The following is a 25,014-nucleotide window of genomic DNA, read 5'->3' on the forward strand; positions in this document are numbered from 1 at the left end:
CAAAAGTAGTGCACTGCAAGGGGAATGGGACGCTGGCATTGACGTACTTCCTGGTTGACTGAGATGCATCAGAGTGGCAGTTTAATAATACTAACTAATCAATCGGCTGTCTGAATGCAAGCCAAGATGGCCCAAACGTCGATGATCTTTCATTCTAAATAACCAACTTTTTAAAGTCAGTATTAAGAGCCTGCCTGAACGCAGAGCTGAGACAGATTATGCATGACAGTTGTTTTAGGCAATTATCAGCAGGGTTTAAGGGAGAATCTCTGGGTCCTAAATTAGCCATATGGGGTCTAGTCGAAACACCTACAATGTATAGGGAATAGGACGGTGTAGGACCGGCCAGACTGAGAATAAGATGGTGAATTACTACCAGGAGAGGAAGAGAGACCGCAAGAAACAGCAAGAGTAAAAAAGAAAAGAAAGAACGCCAGAGGGTGAGAAAGAGAAGAAAGACAAGAGAGTTTGGTTGCCCGACCACACATACCGTGTGAGGAATAAAGCTGTCCACCAGGGTTCTGGGGAGGACTAAAGCCCATTCGACACTTCTCTCGCCACAAATATTTACGACCACTGAAACCCAATCATGCTGTTTTTGTGTGCAACGGTTGTAGTAAAACTGTCTCCAAACTTGACATTTTTACTCGGATGCCTCTTAATACTATTAAATGTTGGATCTATGCTTGGGTCTCGCGGGGTCAATCACTCTACAGGCCTGACTATGCAGAATTCCAAAACTAAAACTCTTTTCCAAATCCAGCAGTGCAGGAACGGCCCAGGGCACAAGCTATAGGAACGCATGCAGGTGCGGGTCTTTCTTCAGTTTGGTAGTTTGGTAGGAGGCGGTCATTTGGCCTACCTCGTAGGTGGTTGCCAGCTCCTTGCCGTTGGCAGTGAAAGCGATTAAGCCTGTTGCCAGGTTAACGAAACAGCCAATCTCCAGGTCGACGTTGGAACGAGATGAGGAGTGGGACGCGCTGGCAACATCTCCGGCACAGACCATGTAGCAGTTACTTCTCCGAACACTGAGAGCCCCGGGGAAGAAAGTGTTGAGGTGAGGGCAGACTGATCCATTTACAACTCACAAGCGACTTTAGAGTGCACACATTTACTATAGTATTTTAGACCGATATACGTTTTGATAAAGACAGAGTGGTATCATGGATGAATGCGCTAACTGGACGATAGGGATGATTAGATAACTTTTTAGTCAGCACAACACGGGGAACATCCCTGCTCTTATAATAACTACCACAGGGCAGAGTCGGGGCACCCAGGATTAACCAACGAATGATGAGGTTCAGTGTTCCCTTTAGAGGAGAAAACATATTGGCCTCTGTATTACTTTCGGGAACTTGCCTCTCGTGGACGCGACCTCTTTCGTCTCCCAGGGTTACAGTAACCGTGCGTGTTTTGTTGAGGCTGAAGTTCTTGCTGATGTAATGGTAGTCCGGGGTTACCCAGCCGACCCACACCGACGCCGGGTCCTGACCAGCGAACACCCTCACTGAGTGGAAGTATGTTGTGATGCTTCCGTAATCGTCTTCCTTCGGAGGCTGACTGCAAAAACACAGGTCCCAGTTCAGTGACGGGGTTAAGATCCCACCTTACGTCCAACAAACCGTCCCACAACTACATTCCGGTTTGGTTTCACATCTATGAACTGATGGATCACTCCTCCTTACCTGAGTTTCTGAGACTCTTCAGCGTTGACATCACGGGCGTGGAACTCCACAGGCATGCTGAGTCTGCAGTACAACATGTCACTGTTGCTCTGCTGGGTTCCAAAGGTCTTGTGGGTCACTTTCAGACAGGGGGGGTTATCAACTGTCCCGTCGATCCTGGTCACCTGTGGATGGGGGGGGTACAATCACATTTACACGGGTAGAGAGAACACAATTGGATAGTGAGGTCAAGGATTAACACTCAGTGCCTGGGATTGAACTTAAATACATTTTTGATTGCATAGAATTAGTCCACATCTTGCTTATGCTGTTCTTGTTACAGGGATGATTGAGACAACTGGAAGTTGGGTATGATTAGTATGAGGGCCAGATTAGACAGGAGACCATTAGAGGCCACCTCCATGCCAACAAGCTATTTGGACATTCAACTGTGAACCTTGGAGAATTTCATGCCTCCTGAAACATCCTTTAAAAATGGTGGATGTACTAGGTGTTGTTCAGATTTTTAATTTACACTTTGCCGTTGGCTAGTTTCATGGTAAGTGCTTTTGTTTTATCTCACTGTGGTTTTGTAGTTTCATGTAAAGTGCTTTTATTTTATCTCACTGTGGTTTTGTAGTTTCATGTTAAGTGCTATTGTTTTATCTCACTGTGGTTTTGTAGTTTCATGGTAAGTGCTATTGTTTTATCTCACTGTGGTTTTGTAGTTTCATGGTAAGTGCTTTTGTTTTATCTCACTGTGGTTTTGTAGTTTCATGTAAAGTGCTTTTATTTTATCTCACTGTGGTTTTGTAGTTTCATGTTAAGTGCTATTGTTTTATCTCACTGTGGTTTTGTAGTTTCATGGTAAGTGCTATTGTTTTATCTCACTGTGGTTTTGTAGTTTCATGGTAAGTGCTTTTGTTTTATCTCACTGTGGTTGTCACGTCCTGGCTATGTCATAGTCAGGACAGGACAGAAGGTGTGCCTCTAGCCACCTCTGTTCCTTTTGGTCTCCCCAATTGGAGGCAGGTGTAGATCATTGCCTCCAATTGGGGACCCTATTTATGTTCTAAATGTGGCCACACACCGTGTGGTTCATTTAGGGTAATCAGTAGTAACACAAACCCAATGTCACTGGTTGCTGCATTTATTTTGTCTTCCTTTTTGATTAAATATGTTTTATTCCCATCATCTGGACTCTGCGCCTGTGTCCTACCACAGCCATAACCGTGACAGAGGTTTTGTAGTTTCATGGTAAGTGCTTTTGTTTTATCTCACTGTGGTTGTGTAGTTTCATGGTAACTGTTTAACTCAATGTGGTTGTCTATTTTCATAATAAATGCAGGTTCTTTAACTCAATGTGCTTGTTTAGTTTTATTGTAAGTGCTTACATTTGACCTGCACCAGGTTGTCTAGTTTCATAAGTGCTTACATTTGACCTGCACCTGGTTGTCTAGTTTCATGATAAGAGCTGGTTCTTTAACGTTGTCTAGTTTCATTGTAAGTGCTGATATTTTACCTCAATGTGGAGGTGGTCCTTGGGGATATTGACAAAGGTAGGAAGGCGTTTGCTGAACCACATGGTGACCTCTCTGTTCATGTTGACCGCAAAGGGTTCAAAGCCCTCCTGGAGACCACACATGGTGTAATACTTAAAGGTGCTGGCGTCCTTCCCCAGGTTCATACGACCCACCTGGGACTGGGTTATGCAACACACTGGGATAAAACCTGGAGGGTAAAAGGGACAGAGGCCAACATAATGTTAGGCCCAAAGGCAGTTCACATGGATTTGCTGTCACATTGCACACACTTAGAACGTTTGCAGAATGAGCTTAATTTAGAACATAACATTGAATATAATTTACATTGATTTGTGTAACTGGGCATTTTATCTAACAATGCAAGTAAATTAGCAGCAAATTTAAAGAATTGACTTTCCATTTGCTCTGCTGTTTCATGGTTCGCTTCTTGTTTACTGTGCTCTGAGATTTTGATCTCCAAGAGAATATCTAAAGAAACCTCACGGGTACCTTCCTGGTAAAGCACATCTTGTATAGGAATAAATATTAATACAAATACATTTGATGGTGAAAATCAAAAAGTTTTTTGAAACATTGAGTGTAAAAACATTTTCTTTTATAAGTATTTAGTATTTTTATCGGTTAGAGAAAATAAATAGATGTGCAAGTTAAGACCGCTAAAAGTGGAGGGGCCTGATTCAAACCTCTGACGGCAATGGAATACCAACATCGACCTCTAGACCACCAAGGCCATTATCTTCTATTAACTAACACAATAACTCCGTTAAGAAGGATGAAACCTGTCTCCTCCCCCTCCCCATAGGGAGAATACACCCACCGTCCTCAGTCTCAAAGTCAATGAAGCAGAGCTCAGATCCCTTGTTGGTGATGAGCAGTTCCCCGTTGAGGGTGAACATCATCGACTTGTCCTCCATGCTGATCATGCAGCCCACCACATCTCCTGGGCTCCAAGAACGCCCGAAGGAAGTCGCGCCCATGTGCATACGGCGAGCCTGAGGGGACAAAAGACTTGTCAGCATACTCCACCTGGTGGGATAACCACCCCCGGATTGAAAACAGGAATATAACCCTGGGTACAGTGATTGGCCAAGGGGCAATCTGACTTTGCCCGTCTGTTGCTGGCTCGTTTGGCAACAGTAAAACAGAACCAGGTGGAGACCCAGGCTGTACCTGATCAAAAACCTGTGAGGTAAAACCAGACTGGATGAAATTTAAATAAAGACGGTGGGTTTACCTTGAATCCGTCGAAGACGAAGGCCTGGTCGTCCATGCCCAGGTCAAAGTCGGATCTGCAGCCGGGTCTGGCCCAGCCCACCCTCATGTCCCCCCCGGTCACCGCCTCAAACTCAAAGTACCACTTCCCGGTCTTCACGGCATACGTCTGCTCCACGCGGAAGAAACGGATGGTCTCGATGCTCTGCCTCTCCACAACGTGACAGGCTGGGGAAAAGCAGGGAGGGATTTCTTCAACCCCTGTGAAACCACGGCAACCGCAGGGTGTCTTTGGGCCTGGTATGGGAGATATCTCGTAGCGGCCGGGGATCAATGGATCCTATCTACGGAAGTCTATTTTAGTCCAGTGCCCTCAGACAGCGCTGTAGAAACGGCATTCAAGTGCGCAACGACGACATTTCTTTCATCTAACGAGTGAAGCAGCGTAGCTTTGAGAGTTTCAACGAGAGCAGCCTAATCCGGCTGTCTAATGACTTGACATGCGGTGATTAACCGTTGTCAGATAACCTGAGAGTTCCTCGGTAGCACCACAGCCTACTCACCCTCCTGGTCGGGGGGGTCTATGTTGTAGCCGTACCCCACCAGTGTCCTGATGGCCTCCCGCAGGCTGTCTCGGTTGGACTTCTTGGTCCTCTCGTCTAGCAGGGCATAGGGCACCAAGCGAGGGTTCCGCCTGCTTTTCACATCCTACACAAGCAACACGACAAGGCGCGTCAGAGCGGTTAGCGGTCCGGGTTCACTGGCCTGATTTCCAGCGGTTAAATAATGTTAATTAACCATTGCGAAGGCAGTGCTAAATGAGCCTGACGTGTACGACATGCAGATCCGTACGATGTTTATAGACACAGTTGGAAAGATACAGGAGAGATTTATTTTGCCTGAAAGAGCTGTCCCAAGACATGATTAATTTCTGAAACCGTACACCAAATGCAGCAGTGTAGATCACTGGGCAACCCTAAAGAGAGAACCCTTTTACCTGCTGTATTCCATAGGTCCATCCCTGTTTGATTCTGTCCTTGGCCCACACGTTGTGTGCATTCTCTGCCAGTTTATCCACCAGAACCTCCTGCCCGGCCGTTAGTTTCACCTCAGAAAGATCCAGTGGCGTTGGCTTGTACCCATTAGACATCACATACCTGCGCACAACACACGTGAGGAACGGGTTAGCACAGCCTCCACTGCAAAGCCGCAAACCCCAAGAAAATGTATTATTGATTTCTTAATGTAGCTGTTCATTATTGTTCTCCAGTACTTCGATGGCTATTCAGCTCAGATATAATTACTCACAGTAACGGAGTACATTTGTCAATAAACTCCGAGGTACAGACACTGTCTCTTAATTTGAGTTAGTTTCACAACAGCAGGACAACAATCCTGAAATGTGAGATATTGTGTGGATTTTAACAAATGGACATTACTTTGAAGATCACCAAATTTAAGAAAGGGGATCTGTACTACTGTAGAGTTTTGTACGTACCTTAACCCTAATCTCATCCAGCTATAATATGTAGCAGAGAAACTGACTTACTCCTTGGGCAGTTTGACTTTCTTCAGATCGTCCACAGCATTGACGTTGGTCTGTGCCACATGACACCCTAAGGCCAACAGAGTCCTGAAAGACAGAGAGGAGATGACAGGAGTTACCCACAGGAGATACACAAGGGAGGTACATATGGGAGGTGCACAGGAGTGGTAAACACGGGAGGTAAACACGGGAGGTAAATAGTGGAGTTATAGGTCTTATAGACGGGACTTACTGACCAGAGCTACAGATGGGGGTTTCGGTGCATGAATCTAATTCTGTTTTGGGTTTAGGGTAGGGACAACCACTAACCCTGGCCAAAAGTCCTTTTCGCCTGTTACGATATGTTTGCTCCACCCTCACCATTGAAACTACCAATCATACAATGTCTCCCTTCGGAGCAGAGCTGCCTCCAAAACAAGATTCATGATGAAGAACACTAACCCGCATACTGGGAGCTACTCGTAATGAGTTGCATCTCCGGAGTGCTTCCTGGGGATTATTGATTTAAAGAGCATGGAGGAAGCCTGAGCCTCGCAGACCAGCACTTCAGCTAACACTGAGTCATCGACTGAGTCCACAACCCATCTCTCTCGTATGGACATTACTCGGACCAGGGCCAACTGGGGCTTTGAGCCCAATCTATTCTACCAAACAGTGAGTCACAATCTTTGTCTTGCAAAGCACCACAGAAACTCAACTTTTATGATTGTTGTACAAAATAATCATTTCAATAAGCATTCATTCTGTATTCTAATACTACATTTGGAATTTAACTACTATATTCTTTATACTGCTACTACATTCGGCATACTACAATAATCACATAGCATCTACTTAGCCATCCCAAAAGATCAAAGATCACGTGCAGTTTTTCAGCTTTGAAGGCAACATGGGCCGCTAGATATCCAAGGTTAGTGACTAGAATTTCCAGGGTACTTCACTGAATGAATGTGTGGTTGGTATTCTCAACCTACACCTAACATTAGTACAGTGTGTGTCTGCGTTACACCAAACTGTGGAGATACACACATACATACGTATGGATCAAGAATGTTTGCCAAATGACTAAGATGCAACATGTAATGTGATCTAAAGCAAATATCCAGTAAGTGCTGTAAAAGTCAAATGCAAAGGTCCTCACTTGAGCGTTTCGCTGGACATCTGCAGGTTGTAGTTGCTCTCTGTTTCAGGCAGTTTGGTGAAATCCACAAGGCAAGGATGCTGCCTCTTATTGTCATCACGAACCTGAGGCAGAGGGGAGGGAAATACGCACAGCAATGTTTGTACTAACACAGTGAACGCACGGTCTGCCACATTGACGGAAACTCATTTCAGCCGCTGTAGAAATGTCACCCAATTTACTGTATGATGGTTTTACACAAGGTTTTTTAAAAAGTGTGTCAATATACATCATGTATAGCCAAACGCTCATCGTATTTAAAAAGATCTGGAACAGTGAGAACCCAGGCCTGCGAGACACGGCACAGCTGTACCGTGTGAATGTCAGACTGAGGTGAGCGTGCCCAGACTTTGAACACCAGCGGGGCCAACAGGCTACCTGGGCTTGGCTGACAGTAAAGGATGGCAGCAGGTTGCAGGGGAGACGTGGCCACAGAAAGGCTGTGTTCTCCGGACCTTTCCAGGATGAATAATGTACCAAACATCAAGGAGCATGTCATCAAGTTTATTAACTTCACATCAGGCTGCCAAGTGTCTGTCCCTGGTCTCAAATGAGGTCTCTGTCCCAAATGACACCCTATTCCCTGCCTAGTATACTGAATTTCACCAGGGTCTTATGCAGTATTTAGGGGTTGGGATGTCCTTTAGGGGTTTTGAAAGCAGGGACAATGTCACATTGCAGCTAATGAGGGCTCGTTATATTAAAATCAAGCAGGCAAACAGCTGGGGTTCTTAAATATTGTCCTTAATGATTGAGAAGTTCTGTGCCTCCCAAGTAATGGGGCTTCTCAGATTCCCACTTGGTCATCAATCTTGGCTGTCATCCTCTCTCAGGCTCTCTCCGTTTGGCTGCCTCTCTCAGACACTCTGATTCTCTCTCTGTGTTCCTCTCCCTCTCTGCTTCGAGGGCCCTCTTTTTTTCAGTCTCTCTCTCTCTCTCTCCCTGTCTCTCTCGGTCAATCTCGTTCTCATTAAGCTGGTTAGAAAGCTGTCTGTTTAGTAGTTGTAGTGTGCTTGTAGACTGGGGTCTCTGAGGAAATGATTCTGTAATAACCAGTCCTGTACATAGAGCTGGCGTGGGCACTCCATATTCTAACCACCACTACACCTGCTGCAGGGAGGGAGTCAGGGATGGAGCGATGGAGGGGAAAATGAGAGGAGGGAATGGAGGGAGGGAAAATTAGTGGGAGGAATGGAGGGAGGGAGAGATGGAGGGATGAGCAGTGACTGTCCCCTTTAAGTGCTTAGTTAGCATCGGAAAATCATCCGTCTACAATCACTCACAAAACAGCATCTCATTAATTATCAGACGAGACGAAGGCCGATGGAAAACATTTTCACTGTGAAATGGGAGCAGATGAGATGACAACATTTTTCATCCATCCTTGCCCTGTACGCCAGCGTCCACCACAGACCATGTCTGTTCATTGGGATCCAAGCCATGACTGAGGTGACATCTAACTAAAGCGATCATTTGTACATGTGTTTCATAACTTTAAACACCCGTACCATAATGATACTACCACAGCAGACACACAAAACATACAATGATTATGACGTACTGAAAGGCAGGGACAGGCTAATAATGGACTTTAGTAGACTCCCCACAACAATAGTCTGCTTCAGGGAATGATTTAGGTCCTTGTATATCTTTGTAATCCGTGATATACGGAAGGTACATCAACATCTAAATACAAAAGGGCACATATTGTACCAGTAAAACAAAGTGAAATATCCAGAAGCTTCTGTGACTGTTGGGACCGTGAGCTCTTTCCAGCATAAGCTAGTTAAAGCTCCATTCCCTTAACTTCTCTTGTCTACAGCTGAATTCCTCACTTGAACGCTGCTCTGATTAAATCAATCAGATAATGCCTCGGCATTATATTTCCTCACGTCTGAACAGCCAAAATAAAAACCCTGCGGCTATTTGAATAAACATTTAAAAACTGGAGACAGAGTAATGCTGTTTTAGACAATCTGTCCAAATGGCAGTAGGCATTGACAGCAGCAAGCCTACAGTGATTTATTTCTAGGATAAGTTAGATGGGGGAGTAAGAAAAACCTATGGCACTCCATAAAGGGCTTACGGACAATCAATACACATGCAAAAAACGTCTGGATCTATTCAGAAAGATATTTTTGTAAAAGTCCGAAAAGAAATGCACCAGCAGCTGTAGAGAGATGTCCGTGAATCGCTGAATACACACTGTTACACAGGCTTAAAATCCCCCCACATCACCAGTGGGAGAAGCTTGTTTGTACTCCCAGTATTTTCTACGATTTATGAGTCCGATTTGTCTTTCATGTTTCTGTACGTTTTAAGTGATTTCCCGTAGTGCCAGAGCGAAGCGCTGCCCTTCAGCAAGGCGGATGCCAGACTCAAGGAAGCAACAGAGGACCCACCTTGCCATAGGACCATCCCAGTTCAATCTTGTTCATCCCCCACAGTTCATGGATATTCTCTGCTAGCCTGTCCCGCACATTTTCCAGGTGAGACGGCAAAACAATCTGGGGACAGATTAGGGTTCAGGGTAGGCTCCGACAGGAAGAAAACATACTAGAGATGACATGCAAATGAAACCTGGCCAATTTAATGTCATCAATCAATCAAAATTTATTTATAAAGCGCTTTTTACAACAGCAGTTGTCACAAAGTGCTTTACAGAGACACCCGGCCTTAAACCCCAAGGAGCAAACAACAGTAGTGTTGAATTTCAGTGGCTAGGAAAAACTCCCTAAGAAGGTCGAATTTTAGGAAGAAACCTAGAGAGGACCCAGGCTCAGAGGGGTGACCAGTCCTCTTCTGGCTGTGCCGGGTGAGATATTAAGAGTCCAATTGGAATAATAAATACATTTCTCTTGGCTAAATCCAGAGTATATTTGATTTTAGACTAGGTCAGAAGTATGACCAGGTGGACAAGGACAGGAACAGCAACGGTCCCCCCAAACCAGGTAATCCGCAGGTGTGGACCAGGACCTCATCTCCTTCTAAAATTTAAAATTGGAGGAAACTGAGAAAAGTTAGTAGTACATCCCTCATGTCCCCCCTCAATGTCATACCTGATTAACTAACCAACTGATGTACTGATTGGCTGAGGGAGTGAGTGACTAACTGGCTGTTCAACTAGAGCCTTGTCAGACCGACGGCACAGATATCGCAGAGAGAACCGTTGAGTTCAGCAAATTGCGGTCAACTGCTTTCAAGGTGTAGCATACCTGGCTGGTGTCGACAGGTGTGGGGATGAAGGAGGCCTGGGAGAGGAGCTGTGTTGTCCCCAGCAGGTCCCTGACCCCACCATGGTCCCTCTTGTAGTCCTTCACAGCCTCCACACTCATCTTCTCCTTGGGGAGCAAGGCCTCGTAGCACGGGGAGTAGCCCGCCGGCGGTAGGAACTTGAAGTCTCCGTGACGACCCCCCAACAGGAAACGCACCCTGAGAAGAGAAACCAGGAAGTGACAGGCAGTACTATTCTGTGTCATATCCTGTCGTACCTAAAGCTGATGTTCAGAATGGAGATCCTAGAGAAGTGCTCCCTTCACCCACAAACTCAACAAAAAAAAACTGTACAGCCAGCTGCTTTTACTCAGCATGACCCTTTATTGATGAACAAATTAACCTAGCTCAACGCCTATTTGATCCCCATGCGGGGAAACTGTGTGCGTGCACATCTGCGCGTGTGTGTTTTGACCCTTACTTGACCCCAGCGGAGAAGCTGACAACGGGGAAGAAGAAGCCGTCGGTGTTGAAGTCTTCGAACATGCCCTGAACGGGCTGGCCGTTGATCCTGAAGGAGATGGAGGGAGCGCCCAGGTCCAGGCAGCAGCTGACCACGTCGTCAGAGTTCAACAGGTGTTGGTTGATGGAGGCCACGGCCCGCGGCACCCGCCCTGCGAGGAGGAGGAGGAGGAGGAGGAGGAGGAGGAGAGAGAGTCCCGGAGGTCAGGTGACTGACTGATCGGGGTCAGTCCGTCGGGGTCAGTCAGGCTGATCACCCGGGACACGGGAGCCTACCTGACCACAGGTGGAGTCCATCGAAGCTGTAGGAGTACAGGTCGTCCCCCACACCGTTGCCCCCCCAGCCCTCCCCACCCCCAGGGTAGGGGGCGTAACCCTTGGAGCTGGCCCAGCCCACGCGCAGGTGTGACGGCTCGCTGGTCACGAAGTGGTCCACCTGGTCGATCATCAGCTCATAGTACCACTTCCTGTACTGGGCTGATCCCTCCGCCATCCCCAGGAAGATGTTGGGTCTCATACTGGACAGCAAGCAGACAAACACCAGGAAATAGTCACATTTTATGGCATTTTGGAGTTATGTTTTCCTTGGTGACTTCTCAGATTACGGGTAGGCGGGATGAATGTGTTTAATTGTAGAAAAGCTATTTAATCACAGTGTTCCAGTTGGAAAAGTGAGACAAGCGGTACAGTGATAAATGAACAGAGTTATTTGTAGTGGCTGCATCTGCCATTGTAATTTGACTATAATGTAACTCATGTAATTAGTAGATTACAAGTAGCTAATTGCCTGTTGTTATGGATCACATCCTTTGCAAATGGATTTCATCTAACAGTATTTAGCATAAACACCATAGAGTTAGAATGAGATATCCATAGAGTTAGAATGAGAACATAATACATTTGTCAGAATCTATGGTGGTCAGTTATAGTGGGGCACTTCCTGTTACCTCTGAACGTCATTGACCAACCGCGTCTGCAGGAGCAGGTCTCTCTTAGGAAGCAGGTGATCACAGATGAGGTTCTGATTGGCTCTCACAGCTACCCCATTACAAACACACAAGGAACACAGGACATCTAGGATCTACAGAGTGGGGGGGAGATAGACCGAGAGAGAAAGGGGCAAAAATTTGAATATCACTCGCCCACTCATCCATCATCATCATCACCGTCTCTTCGGTAAGAATGCGTTGACACATAGCCTGGTAAAGCCACCTGATCCCACAAGATTACCCCAAACGCTGCACAGATATTATCAGCTTGCGGGTTCAGGAGCCATCGCCAGGCTAGTTTACACACGCAGTCAGATCTCAACCTCACACTTTACGGTCTCCCCGGGTGGGCAAGCTAAGCTATGCCACTAGTCTCCAGAGGGGCTCACATGTCCCTCAGGCTTTGTGGGTCATTACAAGCCTATAGGGTTCAGGGCCGCCCCAGTTCATGGCGGGGATCAACAACAGCTGTTCACCAGACTCAGGGTCTGCGTCCCAAACGGCTGTTTCGTACAGAGAAGCCACGGGTCCTGGACAACGGAGGTGCACCACATAGGGGGCAGGCTGCCATTGAGGACGTGCACATGCCCTTCATACAATGAACCCAGAAGGGGAGCGGTGATGTTGGGTGATGACTTGGCACAGCGTGCAAAACACACTGACGGAATCAGAGTTCCTGTCCAAGACAATGTCATGTGGTTTTCAGAATGGGGCTGTTGTAAATGGACTGGAATATGTTAACCTCTGCAAATGCCTCGGCGCGGACAGGAATGCCCGGCTCATAATGAAGACGTCCGTATTCCTCTTAGAAAGGGATTACGGTCCCATTGCTTATAGCACAACTGTCTTTCTGGTGAGTTTCAGCTGAATTAGTAATGTTCTGGATATGTTAAGAACCTTTAACGACATGTAGCAGCAAATGAGTTCAGAACATGTAGAATGGGTATATTATGACATCCGTATCAAACCAGTACTGTTTCCAACCTTGTGGTTGCGTCCATGTTTGTAGAGCAGGGAGATGATGGACTTGATGTGTGCCTTCTGGATAATGTTCAGAGCTTCAGGAGACTCAATTAAGATACAGTGAAGCACCTCCAGAATACCTGGAGTAGAATCACAATACAGAGGATATCGGGGACATGTAGGAAAACCGTCTGGGTCATTAGACCATATACCTCTCAAAACACAAGATACAAGTTATGTCGAAATCAGTCAATGAAATTATCAAGAGTGTTTAACTACGTTTACAGTAGGTCCCTTGCGGTTTACAGTGTCTATGAAATCCTTATGAAACCTTTTTGAAATCTCTACCAATATTTTACCAACTCCTTAACTGTATTCATGCCCTGTGTAGTGTACCTGATGAGGACTCCAGTCTCTCCAGCTTGCTGACCAGCCAGTCCAGGTTCTTTGAGAACTGGGTGCAGTTGTTCCTGTTGCCTTTGATCAGAGAGGCTGGAGGGAGAGGGAGACATTACTACGCTGCGTGACCTGAAATCTATATACATTTGACCTGAAATCGCATATACATTTGTTTTTTAAATAATTTTCAATTTCCACTTGCGTTAGGCAAAGTACAAAATGAAATGCCAATAAATCCCTTTGAATTAAAGAAGACAGTGAGAGACAGAGATGGACAGAGACGTGCAGGGATGGAGAGGGAAGAGAAGGGGTGACAAGAAACAAAGGGTGATGCAGACCTTTCAGATGGGTGAGAGAGAGAGAGAGACGAAGACAACAGCACACTTTTTTACTTCCATGTCTAGACATCTTGTCTGTCTGACATCCCGCTGTCTCTTCAGCCAATCATGTTTCCCCGATTAGCCTTAGGGAGGCCACACTGATAACCCAGAGAGCCTTTTAACAGAGTTTGGTGCCAAAAGAATACTGACAGGGAGGATGTAACCTCTCAGCTATTTCATACTATTCAGAGCCATTCATCCAAATAAACACAAACAACACTGTCTGAGGTAAGGGGAAGTGTGTGAGACCCCCCCCCCCCACACACACACACACACAAACACACACACAAACACACATTAAAAAAGGAGACCTGAGGCTAGGCATAACAGAACAGCACTGTTGGTATGTCAGATGGCCAATCAGAAAGCCTGTCTGTGGGCTTGTCAGATGGCCAATCAGAAAGCCTGTCTGTGGGCTTGTCAGTTGGCCAATCAGAAAGCCTGTCTGTAGGCTTGTCAGTTGGCCAATCAGAAAGCCTGTCAATAGCCCTGTCATTCGACCAGTCCGTTTGGCCTAATCCCTCCCACTACATAACCCTCCCCATGCCCAGTGTAGCTCAGTGGATACAGTATGACATTTAACACCATGGCTGTCCATTCGACTCCCACAGGAGAACACCACAAAACACCTGCAAACTTACAATGAATAGGACCGTGTGTGGAAATGTACATCCCCGTTTCCAAAAACGTTGGGACACTGGGTAAAATGTAAAGAACAGAATGTAATGATGTGCAAATAATTTAAGTCCTATTATTCAGTAGAAAACAGCGCAAAGAGAACTTGAAAAATTCCCACTTTGAATTTGATGCCAGCAAACTGTTTCAAAAAAGCTGGGACAGGGGCAACAAAAGACTGGAAAAGTTGTGTAATGCTAAAAAACCTGGTGGAACATCTCACAACTAATTAGGTTAATTGGCAACAGGTCAGTAACATGATTTGATATAAAAAGAGCATCCCAAAGAGGATGAGACTTTTAGAAGTAAAGATGGGGAGGGGTTCACCACTCTGTGAAAGACTGCAAAGGCAAAAAGTGCAACAATTTAAGAATAACGTTTCTCAACATAAAATTTCTAAGAGTTTGGGGATCTCATTATCTAAGGTACATAATATCATTAAGATTCAGAGAATCCGGAGAAATCTCTGTATGCAAGGGACAAGGCTGAAAACCAATACTGGATGGTCGTGATCTTCAGGCCCTGAGGCGGCACTGCATAAAAAAAAAACACAATTCTATAGTGGAAATCACTGTATGGGCTCACTTGCAAAAACCATTGTCTGTGAACATATTACGTCGCTCCACCAATGCAAGTTAAAGAAGAAACCATACATAAACAAGATCCAGAAACACTGCCGGCTTCTCTGGGCCCGAGCTCATTTAAGTGGGAAACTGTCCTGAGGCCTGACAAATCAAAATATGAAATTATTTTGGGAATCATGGACACCGCGTCCTCCGGGCTTAAGTGGAGAGGGACCATCTGGCTTGTTATCAGTGCACAGTACAAAATCCAGAATTTGTGATGGTATGGGGGTGCATTAGTGTGCATGGCATGGAGCGACATATGCTGCCATCCAAACTACATCTTTTTTTGGGAAGGCCTTATTTCAGCAAGACAATGCCAAACCACATACTGCACGTATTAAAACAGCATGGCTCCATAGTAAAAGAATCTTGGTACTAAACTGGCCTGCCTGCAATCACCCATTGAAAACATTTGGCGCATTATGAAACTGAGACGGGTGGTCCGGTTGGTGGGTGGTGGGTTGGTGGGTGTCCCTTTGGTTGATGCCTGGCAATGTGGGTGGATTGATTTCCTGCCTGTTGGACACTGTGGCCCTACCCGGGGGAGGCCCCGGACAGGGCCCAACAGGCAGGAAATCAATCCACCCACATTGCCAGGCATCAACCAAAGGGACACCCACCAACCGCAACCCCCCTGAATGAGGGCCGAGTATTGCCAGCAGCGTACAGCCCAATTGCACAAGTGCGCAACAGAGAGTCAACAACAAGCCAGTGACTCTTCCCCCAAAAGGCATTGGAGGGAGGGCATCCCAGTGGCGACGAGAGCCCACCTGGCAAGACAGCAAGGGTATTAAATTGTCTGGATAACCAGAGAGAAGAGCATTGCTGTAATCTAGTCTAGAAGTAACAAAAGCATGGATTAATTATTCTGCATCAGTTTTTAATAGAACATTTCTAATTTTTGCAATGTTTCGAAGATGAAAATAAGCAACTCTTGAGACATATTTTATATGTTCTTCAAAGGAGAGGTCAGGGTCAAGGGTAACGCCAAGGTTTTTTACAGTTTTTTGGGATGCGACCATGCAGCCGTCGAGGTTCACAGTGAGATCTGCTAACAACGCTCTTTGTTTTTTGGGTCATAAAACGAGCATTTGTTTTCCTTCAGTTTAAGAGCAAGAAATTCTCTGTCATCCACTTCCTAATATCTGAAACGCATGCTTCCAAAGTAGCTAATTTAGGGGCTTCTCCATGCTTCATTGAAATATATAACTGTGTGTCATCAGCGTAACAGTGAAAGTTTACATTGTGATTTTGGATTACATCGCCCAGAGGGAGCATATATAGTGAGAACAATAATGGGCCCAGAACCGAGCCTTGAGGATCACCAAAGCATACCTTTGACTTGTCAGAGGATATGCCATCCACACTAACAAACTGATATCTTTCAGATAAATAAGATTTAAACCAGGCTAGAACATGTCCACGTAGCCCAATATGGGTTTCCAGTCTCTCTAAGAGAAGGGAGTGATCAATAGTGTCAAAAGCAGCACTAAGATCAAGAAGCAACAGGACGGATGCAGAACCTTTGTCTGAGGCCATTAGAAGGTCATTTGTTACCTTCATGAGTGCAGTCTCAGTACTATGATGGGATCTGAAACCGGACTGGAGTATTTCATAAATGTTATTTGTCTTTAGGAAGGCATTCAGTTGTTGGGAAACACATTTTTCTAAGATTTTTGAGAGGAACGGGAGGTTCGATATTGGCCTATAATTGTTTAATATGTCGGGATCCAGATTAGATTTTTTTAGAAGAGGCTTTTTTAGAAGAAGCTATTTTTAGTGAGTTTGGTACACATCCGGAGGAAAGGGAGCAATTTATTATGTTCAGCATTGGCTGACCTAGCACAGGAAATAGCTCCTTAAGCAATTTTGTTGGAATCGGGTCTAGCTGAGAATTTGTGGGTTTAGAACTCATTACAAATATAGTAAATGTGTCGAGCGATACGGTATCATTAGCATTTGGTCAGTAGATGTTATTTCCTCAACACCCATATTCCCATTTGGTTCTCACCGGAGCTGTCACCTCACCTGCAGTTGTTTCTTTTTCCGTACTGTGTGTTTATTTTATTTTTTTACTGGGATGGAGTAGGCCATGGTATCCTCCTCTCTATGTCCCTCTCTTTCCCTTTGTCTCAATATCCATCTCTTGACCATCTCTCTCTCCCCTGTGGCTAACCACACATTACAGCCATGTCCCTCCTGTCATCAGCTCTGCCCTCCAAATGTGGCACCTGTGCGCGCGTGTGTGTGTGTGTGTGCATGCGTGCGTGCGCCCGTCTGTGTTACCCAGGAGCTCGTAGAGCAGGTTGAGTATATTCTTCCAGGCAGCTCCGGCCTCCTCCCCTGCGTGTTCCCCAAAGTGGGCGGCGCTGTTGTACAGGTTCAGACGGTCGATACACTTCACCAGCAACGTCAACATCCCCTGAACAACAACGGGACACACCAGGCCGGTCAGACAAGGCCTGCGCTCCAAATGGCACCCTGTTCACAGGCACTTCATGCTGGCGCAAATGCAGACAGACAGTTAGGGAAATGGTGTGCCACAGTGAACCGTTAACAGAGGCCCGTGACCCTGAAAAAAAGTCTGTCCCACATGAGCTGGATGGATATCTGCACATCTATTGGATGTCTGTTGGGTGGGTTTGGGAATCCAATACAAAAATAAAATGCATACGCAAATATACAACATTGGCCAATTTAAACATTTTATTTCAGACAGCACAACATCTGTTAGGCCGGTGTACTGAATTCCATTAAAACCCTAGAAGGAATTCCAACATTGTTTAAATAATAAGTAATAATACTGCCTGTGTATTTTTAAATTAAATATTAGCTCCACTGAGCTACGGGCATATGGAATACACCTACAAAGCAGTGCATACTCTGTTAGTCCTGATTAGACTTGAGACCAGGAGTCCCGGGAGCTCACCTCCTCTTTGAATAGGTCCTGTCGTTTGATGAGAGACCTCAGCAGGGTCTGTTTCTCCTCATGTTCCAGCTCTGAGTCGGGCTGTTTGAAATACTCAATCAAATCATCCAGTGTCTGTAACACCTCATCAAGATCAGGTAGAGACACCTCCACATTCTTGTCCCCTGCGATGCTGTCCAGACCCCTGGAAGGGGAGAGGGAGGAGGCGATGGGGACGTGGGCGGGTGGATGAGGAGAAGTGGGGAGACAGGGATTTATATTAGTAAGTATTGTTCAATACTTGTTTCTGATTGGCTAGATGTGCATTCTAGAACAGCCCTGCCCAAGGAGTTCTTCTAGATGATTTAGAATGTGTTTGAGGGATGAGGGCCGTCCATGCCACGCCCAGACACAGCAAGCAAAGCCTGTGAGGATGGAGGGAGGCAATGCTGAAGCCACACGACAGACGACTTTGTCAACTCCAACCCAGCTATGAAGTCATCCACCTGTTCTGGCTGGAAGTCTCACTCATTGCCAGCATCTAACCAGACAAAAAGCACCAGCAGTACCGGGAGGAAATGCGTCCGTAACATAAACCACAAACATGGCAGGGTGAGAACAAGCACCGACAGTAGAACTGAAGCTAGAGAGTAGGGGGGTGACTATGTGAGTGGGACACTTCATCAGTATTGTGAAAACAGGACGCATGAGAGGATTCCTAACAAAAACTAAACTGTCCCTGTTGCCATCGCTCCTGTAACTATGAGTGGATCTCTTTAGCTCAGGTTCATTCAGTTACACAACCGCGGTCAACCTGGAAGGCCCACACTCCGCATCTCAACAACCGCACAACACAGCACGAGAACCTGAACGCCGGGCGGTTGACAGCCAGCCGGGCTGACCGATGCAGTACTCACTCCACTATTCGGTGGCCAATAAGTCTCTCGTCTCTGAATTTCATTGAGCGACTCTGACAGATCCGTTGATGCCAGGAACCTTCTTACGGACAACGCACTGAGCGGGGGAACGGAGGGGGCGGGCCTTACCGGATGAACTGGCTGAAGAGGACCGTGGTGTTCCTGATGATGCGTACCGCCCGGGCCTCCTCGTGTTGACAGCGCTGCAGGGTCAGACCGTCATCCATGTGTCCCTCGGCGTGCAGGCAGGCCTGCGGCGCACACACACACACGCACACACAGACACACGCACGCAAATTAGCGAGCACAGTGTAAACACACGGCGCACGCAAACCGCAGCCGTCGTCAGAGCCAGAACATGTACGTGGCGGCGGAGTTTCCCGAAGCCTCTGGGAATTGATTTGTTTGTGTCGAACCAGGTGGGTCAAAGTGTGCCTAGTCACAGCCAATCAACAGAGACGTTACGTCGACTGTCTGAGACGTGTTTGCGGGGGCGTCCTCCACACCCCGGGATAGGTCAGGACACTTGAGCACTCATTTCAGTGTGATAATGAGATGAGGAGGGTGACAATTAGTGACAGTTAGCGTTCTGACAGGAGGATCAACTCCTCCCTGTTACCTCCTTCCCATGTTCTCTCCTTCTTTCTACTTCCTCCTCCACCTCCCCTCTCTCTCTCTCTCTCTCTGTGGAATGCAACCCATTTGCTCATCATGGGATGGCGTCCAGTGACAACAAGCGCCACCACTGCTCAGGGGCCAGATTGCCTTGACAACATGCCAGCCAGATCGACTAACGGTAGGAAAATATCCTTTAGTTATCTTATTAAGTCCTCTCCTTCTGGGTTCTCTGGCTTGGCCAGGGCTCTGACCCAGAGTTTGATGTCCCCAGTAGATCAGGTCCTTAGTACCAGCGGTATAAGGTCTTCTTATGAGGACTATTCATCCTGCACCAATACCACAGCGATGTATGTATGCGTTCTAGGAACACGTTTACAACTACGTACATGCATTTTGTAAATACGTAACTAGAGGTTCTCCCCCCTCTAAAAGCATTGTGCAGGTGTGACTAGTTGCTGGACTAAACGTGGCTCTGAGGTTCCGTGGCGTTCCCCCGGGGTTCCGTGAGGGAACGGCGACAGCTCACCCTTCTCTTCAGGGGTCCAATGCGCGAGGCTTTTGCGTCGGGCGCCTGGTAGGACAACCACAGGCCCGTGGCCACGTGCATCACGAAGCACACAGAGTCGCCGTACTTGATCTCCGCCACCCCCATGCCTTCCATGTCCCGGTTCTTTGTGCCGGCTTCAATCTTCTCCTGCGGGAGGGAGACACACACACAGGAAGTGAAAACGACAAACTAACCCGAGAGGCAGCTCATGCAAGCCATGTTCCTTACTTCACTCAGAAATAGTAAGAGAAGGTGTTGGGTCAAACCCACTCACACACACCCACACCTACAGACACAGATCCTGTTCATAGCTCTTTGATCCCGCCTGCTGAATGCAGCAGACTGCAGGTAGGGGAACAGACATGCCGCACCCCCCGCCCCCCCCCAAAGAAATGCAACGTGCACCTGTGACCTTCTGAATAGAAAAACACATTAGCTGTCTGGGTGGGCATGGGGAGGCAATGGGAGGGAGGGGGAGAAAGAGAGAAAGGAGGGGGAGAAAGACTGAAATAAGTAATAGGGGAGTGAAATAACACCGACAGTCTCTGGAATCATACTGGCAGACCACTGATTAATTTTTCCCCAATGAATATACCGGTGATGATAAATGCTCCTTAAACCCAGATGAAAACAGACAGAAAACAGTTCCAATCAGCCCAGAGGAACATGAACAGAGCTGACCACTGTAAAGTAATTATAAGCTTATCAGTCTGGTTGGAAGATGGTCCGTGCATTTCAGTTTGTCTGTGTGTGTGTGTGTGTGTGTGTGTGTGTGTGCGCACATCATCACATGCTTTCGTGAACGTGTTCATGCATGTTAATGTATGTCTGTAATAACCAGCGACACATTTCTTTATTCATAGACATTACTCACTAGAGAACTAAAGATGTAGGAGACAGTTATTAGCTGTTCCTTATGTCTCCATTTATTATGTCCATAATGTTATTACATTACTGAGTCACATTGAGACCATATATCATGTATGTAATGTAAGAAATCTGTATCCCTCAGATCTTCACATCTTTCCCAGCCCACTGTGCTCGTCCACTGTAGCGAAGCCTCCGCCAGAGAATATCAACGCATTCTAAGTGTTCCGTTATGTGACAGGTAACAAACACTTTGGACTGTTATTGAAAGGGATGTGTAATGCATTCCGTGGCATTTCAGACTTCCTGGCTACAATGAAACCACTTGTAATTGGGTAAGGATCCAAAGATGACCTTTTTACAAGTACAATTACAAATCCTATGTGCTCTTTACAATACAAATGTGTCTTAGCGGGCTCTGACCTTTTCCCGATTCATTACAGCCTTTTTCGCTATAAAATGCCATGATTTCACCTTGGAGATATTCCAGTGCACCTTCTTTCCAAGGCAGTACGTTAAAAAGTTGACAAAGGAAGACTGCAATAATGGAACTATAATAAGTAAATAATAATGAAGAGATTTGACAGTACACTCATACAAACCTTGGTCGCCCGGAAGCAGAACGCGGTGGACTTGGTGTCAGACTTCCCTCTATCTTGCAGAACCAGGCCGTGGTCTTCGGTGAGCGCCAGGTAGTGACCGGTGGACAGGTGGCGTAGACGGAAGGCTTGACCGTAACGAATGTGGCTACCGCTCCAACTGACCAAGGACAAGAACAATCAGTCAACACGCGACTGTAAATCACGGATTTAAATATCTATCCACAAAAAACACCGCTGGGTGTCTTCCAAGAAATGTTGACACGTTTTATTTCAAAACACCTGAAAATAAGAAAATCTAACTTCAGCATTTTGACACTCTGTTTTTGGGAGGCTTAATTAAACTGTTTCAAATGATCTTCTGTAGGCACATAAGGCAAGTAGGACTATCCTACTGTATATTACATGTAACACGGCCATCACGAAACATGGCTATCACGTAAAACATGGCGATCACGTAAAACATGGCGATCACGTAAAACATGGCTATCACGTAAAACATGGCTATCACGTAAAACATGGCGATCACGTAAAACATGGCTATCACGTAAAACATGGCTATCACGTAAAACATGGCTATCACGTAAAACACGGCTATCACCTAAAACACGGCTATCACGTAAAAAAAACTGCTATTATGTGAAACATGGCTATCATGTAAAACTTGGCTGTCACGTAAAACATGGCGATCATGTAAAACATGGCTATCATGTTAAATACGGCTATCAAAATAAATGGCTATCATGAAACATGGCTATCATGTAAAAGATGGCTATCACGAAACACGGCTATCATGTAACATGGTTATCATGAAACATGACTATCACAGGAGGAGTAACATCTTGTTACTGGAGAAACTGTCAGAAAAGCCCTGAGATACAAGTGCTAACAGAAGACAAGGCTTGCAGCAGAATGTGTGGGGGCAGTGAAACACTCTCAGAGCCTGTCTGAACAAAATGTCACCAGCTCACAGAGCTGGGTCCCAAATGGAAACCTATTTCTAATATAGGGCCCCACCAGCCATTTAATCAAAGTGAACCATGTAAGAAATACAGAAATACTACACAATCCAGGTGTGCAATGATTTTACAAAGGTCACCAAAGAAGACTCAGATGTAATCACTCACAAAAGTGTTTCTGACATGAATTGGGCAAATACTAATTAAACAATACTAGTGTTGTGTTTATTATTGAAACGTATTAAATGTAAATCTTCTTCCACTTTGACGTTGCAAAATATTTTGTGGAGATTGTTGACAAAAATAAATCCCAATTAAAACCATCACAGTAATGCAAAAAAAACCTTTCCAATCCTCCTAACTTTCCCTTTCAACTCTCCGTAAGGTAATGAGACAGCTCCCAACTAAGGAAGCCCTGTGAATACATGTTAGCGTCTGACATCATCACAGACAAAAGCGTCACCCGAAGCTTTAGGTATTCCTGGACATATAAAATATACAGTGAATGATAAATGCACTATAAATACTTCCACAATATATTATACATTACAGGCAGATGGCTCATGGATAGCGACTTCACCCTGGGGCCATTTGAAAGTATGCTGGTGTCTGGGACTCAGAATTAGTGTCTGAAAGTACCTGTCTGGGAGATTTAGTGCAGTGTCCGCGATGGACAGAAAGTGCCCGTAAAATAGCAAGTGAGGACAGGTCAAGGTAGGTGTGTGTGTGCGTCTCACCCGATCCTGAGCGGTTCCAGCCTCCACAGGGAGCGGGCCCTGGATGTTCCTTTTCCCATCTCATAGTTCACGATCCTGGGAATACCAGTGAAGAGAGGAATTATTAAAGAAACGATCCTCATTAAAGAAACCTTTCTTTAACAAAGAAAACCCTCCTTATTAGTAAAACCCTCCTTATGAAAGAAACCTCCATGTAAAGAAAAACCTCTGTATCATAGAAGCCATACATATTAAAGAAACCCTCCTGGTCTTGTTTTGTCAGTTACACCTGTAAATGTATCACTGTTAATCGCAATACAACATAGAGTCATCTTACTTGTGTTGTACTTTCTTGAATGGGAACTAACATTTTATGTGAAAGGCAGATAAGCATTAGAGAGAATAATTGATTGAGCAATAGGATTTTAATCACATTCCTCTCTCATTAATTCAACAGAATGAACAGTGATGGAATGATATGGCAGTTCAATAAAAGCTGTTTAAAGCAGCTCTAATGGTGACATTGCAGTAAGCCCAGAGGCTGCTATTGTCTTGGCAGAGACAAGTAAAACTGCAACAGAACAGAATCACATGCAGTGAATACAGTATGCCAATCACATTAGTTTCACCCATATATTATCTATATTCCACAATTGAAGTTCTATCTAGCGACTCGGTGAGTCAGTGTCAATGCGACCCAGGGACGTAGCTCTTGGCTTGCTCAACCCTAACCTCAAAGTGAGAGAGAGCTGCATTCTTAGACAGACCAATCCAACAATGACTCGAAGGGAATCCCTGTCTTCCCAATGCCACCATCTCTCCAGCAAGAACAACAAGGTAGAGAACCAAGCCTACGGTCAAATGGCCGACAGCAGGCCCGAATCTGTTGCTCCCACAGTGTCTCCGGAAGATAGAACCGATGGAAGACCGGCAGAAACTGTTTTTCTGACAGAAACCTCTGGTGTCACCTGTAGGTGATGTCATGGCCATGTTAGCTAGCTAAGCTCATTCACTGTAAAGCTATCGGAACGTAATGATGATGTCACGTGCTGCTGAACTGCGTAGTTGCAAGGTTGTACTTTACAATCTCCTTCTCTTCCCTGCCCTGTTTCTGATCTTCTTCCCTGCCCTCTTATATGGGTATGAGGTGTGTGTGTGTGTGTGTCTGCCGACCTCTGCTCCATCTCGCTGGCCTTCGATCCAGGTATGGTCAGACTCTCATCATGTCCGTGACACAGACGCATCACATGACCACCACACAGGAATCCTATTGGACAAACATAAGATCCTAAGATAAATAGTGAGCTTCGGGTTTACAGTTTGCTCACACCATACAGTCCTCAGTGCAATCCGATTGATTTACGGATGAGATCGTTTTTCTAGATGTCCTGGTCACACAGGTTGCCCAGGGATGCGTGACACAGAGCCGGGGTCAAATACAACAGTCCTAGTTCATACAGTCTACTTGCCGACCGCCACGTTGCTTCCAGAGCAGGTGGGCTGGACGTTCCACAGAGTCTGCATGAAGGAGGCATCCACCTGGAAACTGCCGTTAGAGATGGACAGGTGCTGAAATAGAGGGCACACAGTGTGGGGTTAGAAGGAAAGGTGTGTGTGTGTGTGTGTGTGTGTGTGAGAAAGCTGAAGAGGAGTGTTCCCAGACGTGGACTGTGGACTCTCGAGAGACTAAGCACGGTAACAATTCTACCTCAAATAAAATGTCATATTTTTTGTCAATATAAAAAAAAACTAAAAATGTTTTCATATTCCTTTTTGCTCATCTTTTCCAAGAAGGGGCAATAACTCAAAAACATAGACAGCAGATTATATCCAAACAATAATGACTTATCCTTCATGTTTAGTGCTCTGTTCATTGTTGATGAACAATCTAGCGTTTTCAGGGTCGAATCAGGGCAATATTTCCCTTTGGTGGAGATGAAATCAGGGCACAACCAGTAAAGCACGGT

General features: G+C 45.8%; 1 protein-coding gene across 7 annotated transcripts in view; it reads right to left on the reverse strand.

Annotated features, from left to right (window-relative positions):
- The window catches only part of ryr3 (ryanodine receptor 3), a 118,298-nt gene that overhangs the window by 60,158 nt on the left and 33,126 nt on the right, over window positions 1-25,014 (reverse strand). For all 7 annotated transcript variants that reach the window (XM_029116964.2, XM_029116962.2, XM_029116965.2 and 4 more), the window contains 25 exons: window positions 24,517-24,616; window positions 24,221-24,314; window positions 23,069-23,143; window positions 21,376-21,532; window positions 19,886-20,053; window positions 18,871-18,992; window positions 17,846-18,029; window positions 17,203-17,338; window positions 13,233-13,328; window positions 12,858-12,976; window positions 11,832-11,965; window positions 11,161-11,402; window positions 10,844-11,036; window positions 10,365-10,581; window positions 9,552-9,656; window positions 7,111-7,214; window positions 5,973-6,056; window positions 5,421-5,580; window positions 4,987-5,131; window positions 4,446-4,651; window positions 4,029-4,203; window positions 3,190-3,398; window positions 1,689-1,852; window positions 1,363-1,563; window positions 863-1,028 (listed from right to left, as the gene is read on the reverse strand). In XM_029116964.2, coding sequence (XP_028972797.2) covers window positions 863-1,028; window positions 1,363-1,563; window positions 1,689-1,852; window positions 3,190-3,398; window positions 4,029-4,203; window positions 4,446-4,651; window positions 4,987-5,131; window positions 5,421-5,580; window positions 5,973-6,056; window positions 7,111-7,214; window positions 9,552-9,656; window positions 10,365-10,581; window positions 10,844-11,036; window positions 11,161-11,402; window positions 11,832-11,965; window positions 12,858-12,976; window positions 13,233-13,328; window positions 17,203-17,338; window positions 17,846-18,029; window positions 18,871-18,992; window positions 19,886-20,053; window positions 21,376-21,532; window positions 23,069-23,143; window positions 24,221-24,314; window positions 24,517-24,616 — 3,756 coding nt within the window. The remainder of the gene's footprint in view (window positions 1-862; window positions 1,029-1,362; window positions 1,564-1,688; window positions 1,853-3,189; window positions 3,399-4,028; window positions 4,204-4,445; window positions 4,652-4,986; window positions 5,132-5,420; window positions 5,581-5,972; window positions 6,057-7,110; window positions 7,215-9,551; window positions 9,657-10,364; window positions 10,582-10,843; window positions 11,037-11,160; window positions 11,403-11,831; window positions 11,966-12,857; window positions 12,977-13,232; window positions 13,329-17,202; window positions 17,339-17,845; window positions 18,030-18,870; window positions 18,993-19,885; window positions 20,054-21,375; window positions 21,533-23,068; window positions 23,144-24,220; window positions 24,315-24,516; window positions 24,617-25,014) is intronic.

Source organism: Esox lucius, chromosome 23 (assembly GCF_011004845.1).
Source record: "Esox lucius isolate fEsoLuc1 chromosome 23, fEsoLuc1.pri, whole genome shotgun sequence".
NCBI lineage: Eukaryota > Metazoa > Chordata > Actinopteri > Esociformes > Esocidae > Esox > Esox lucius.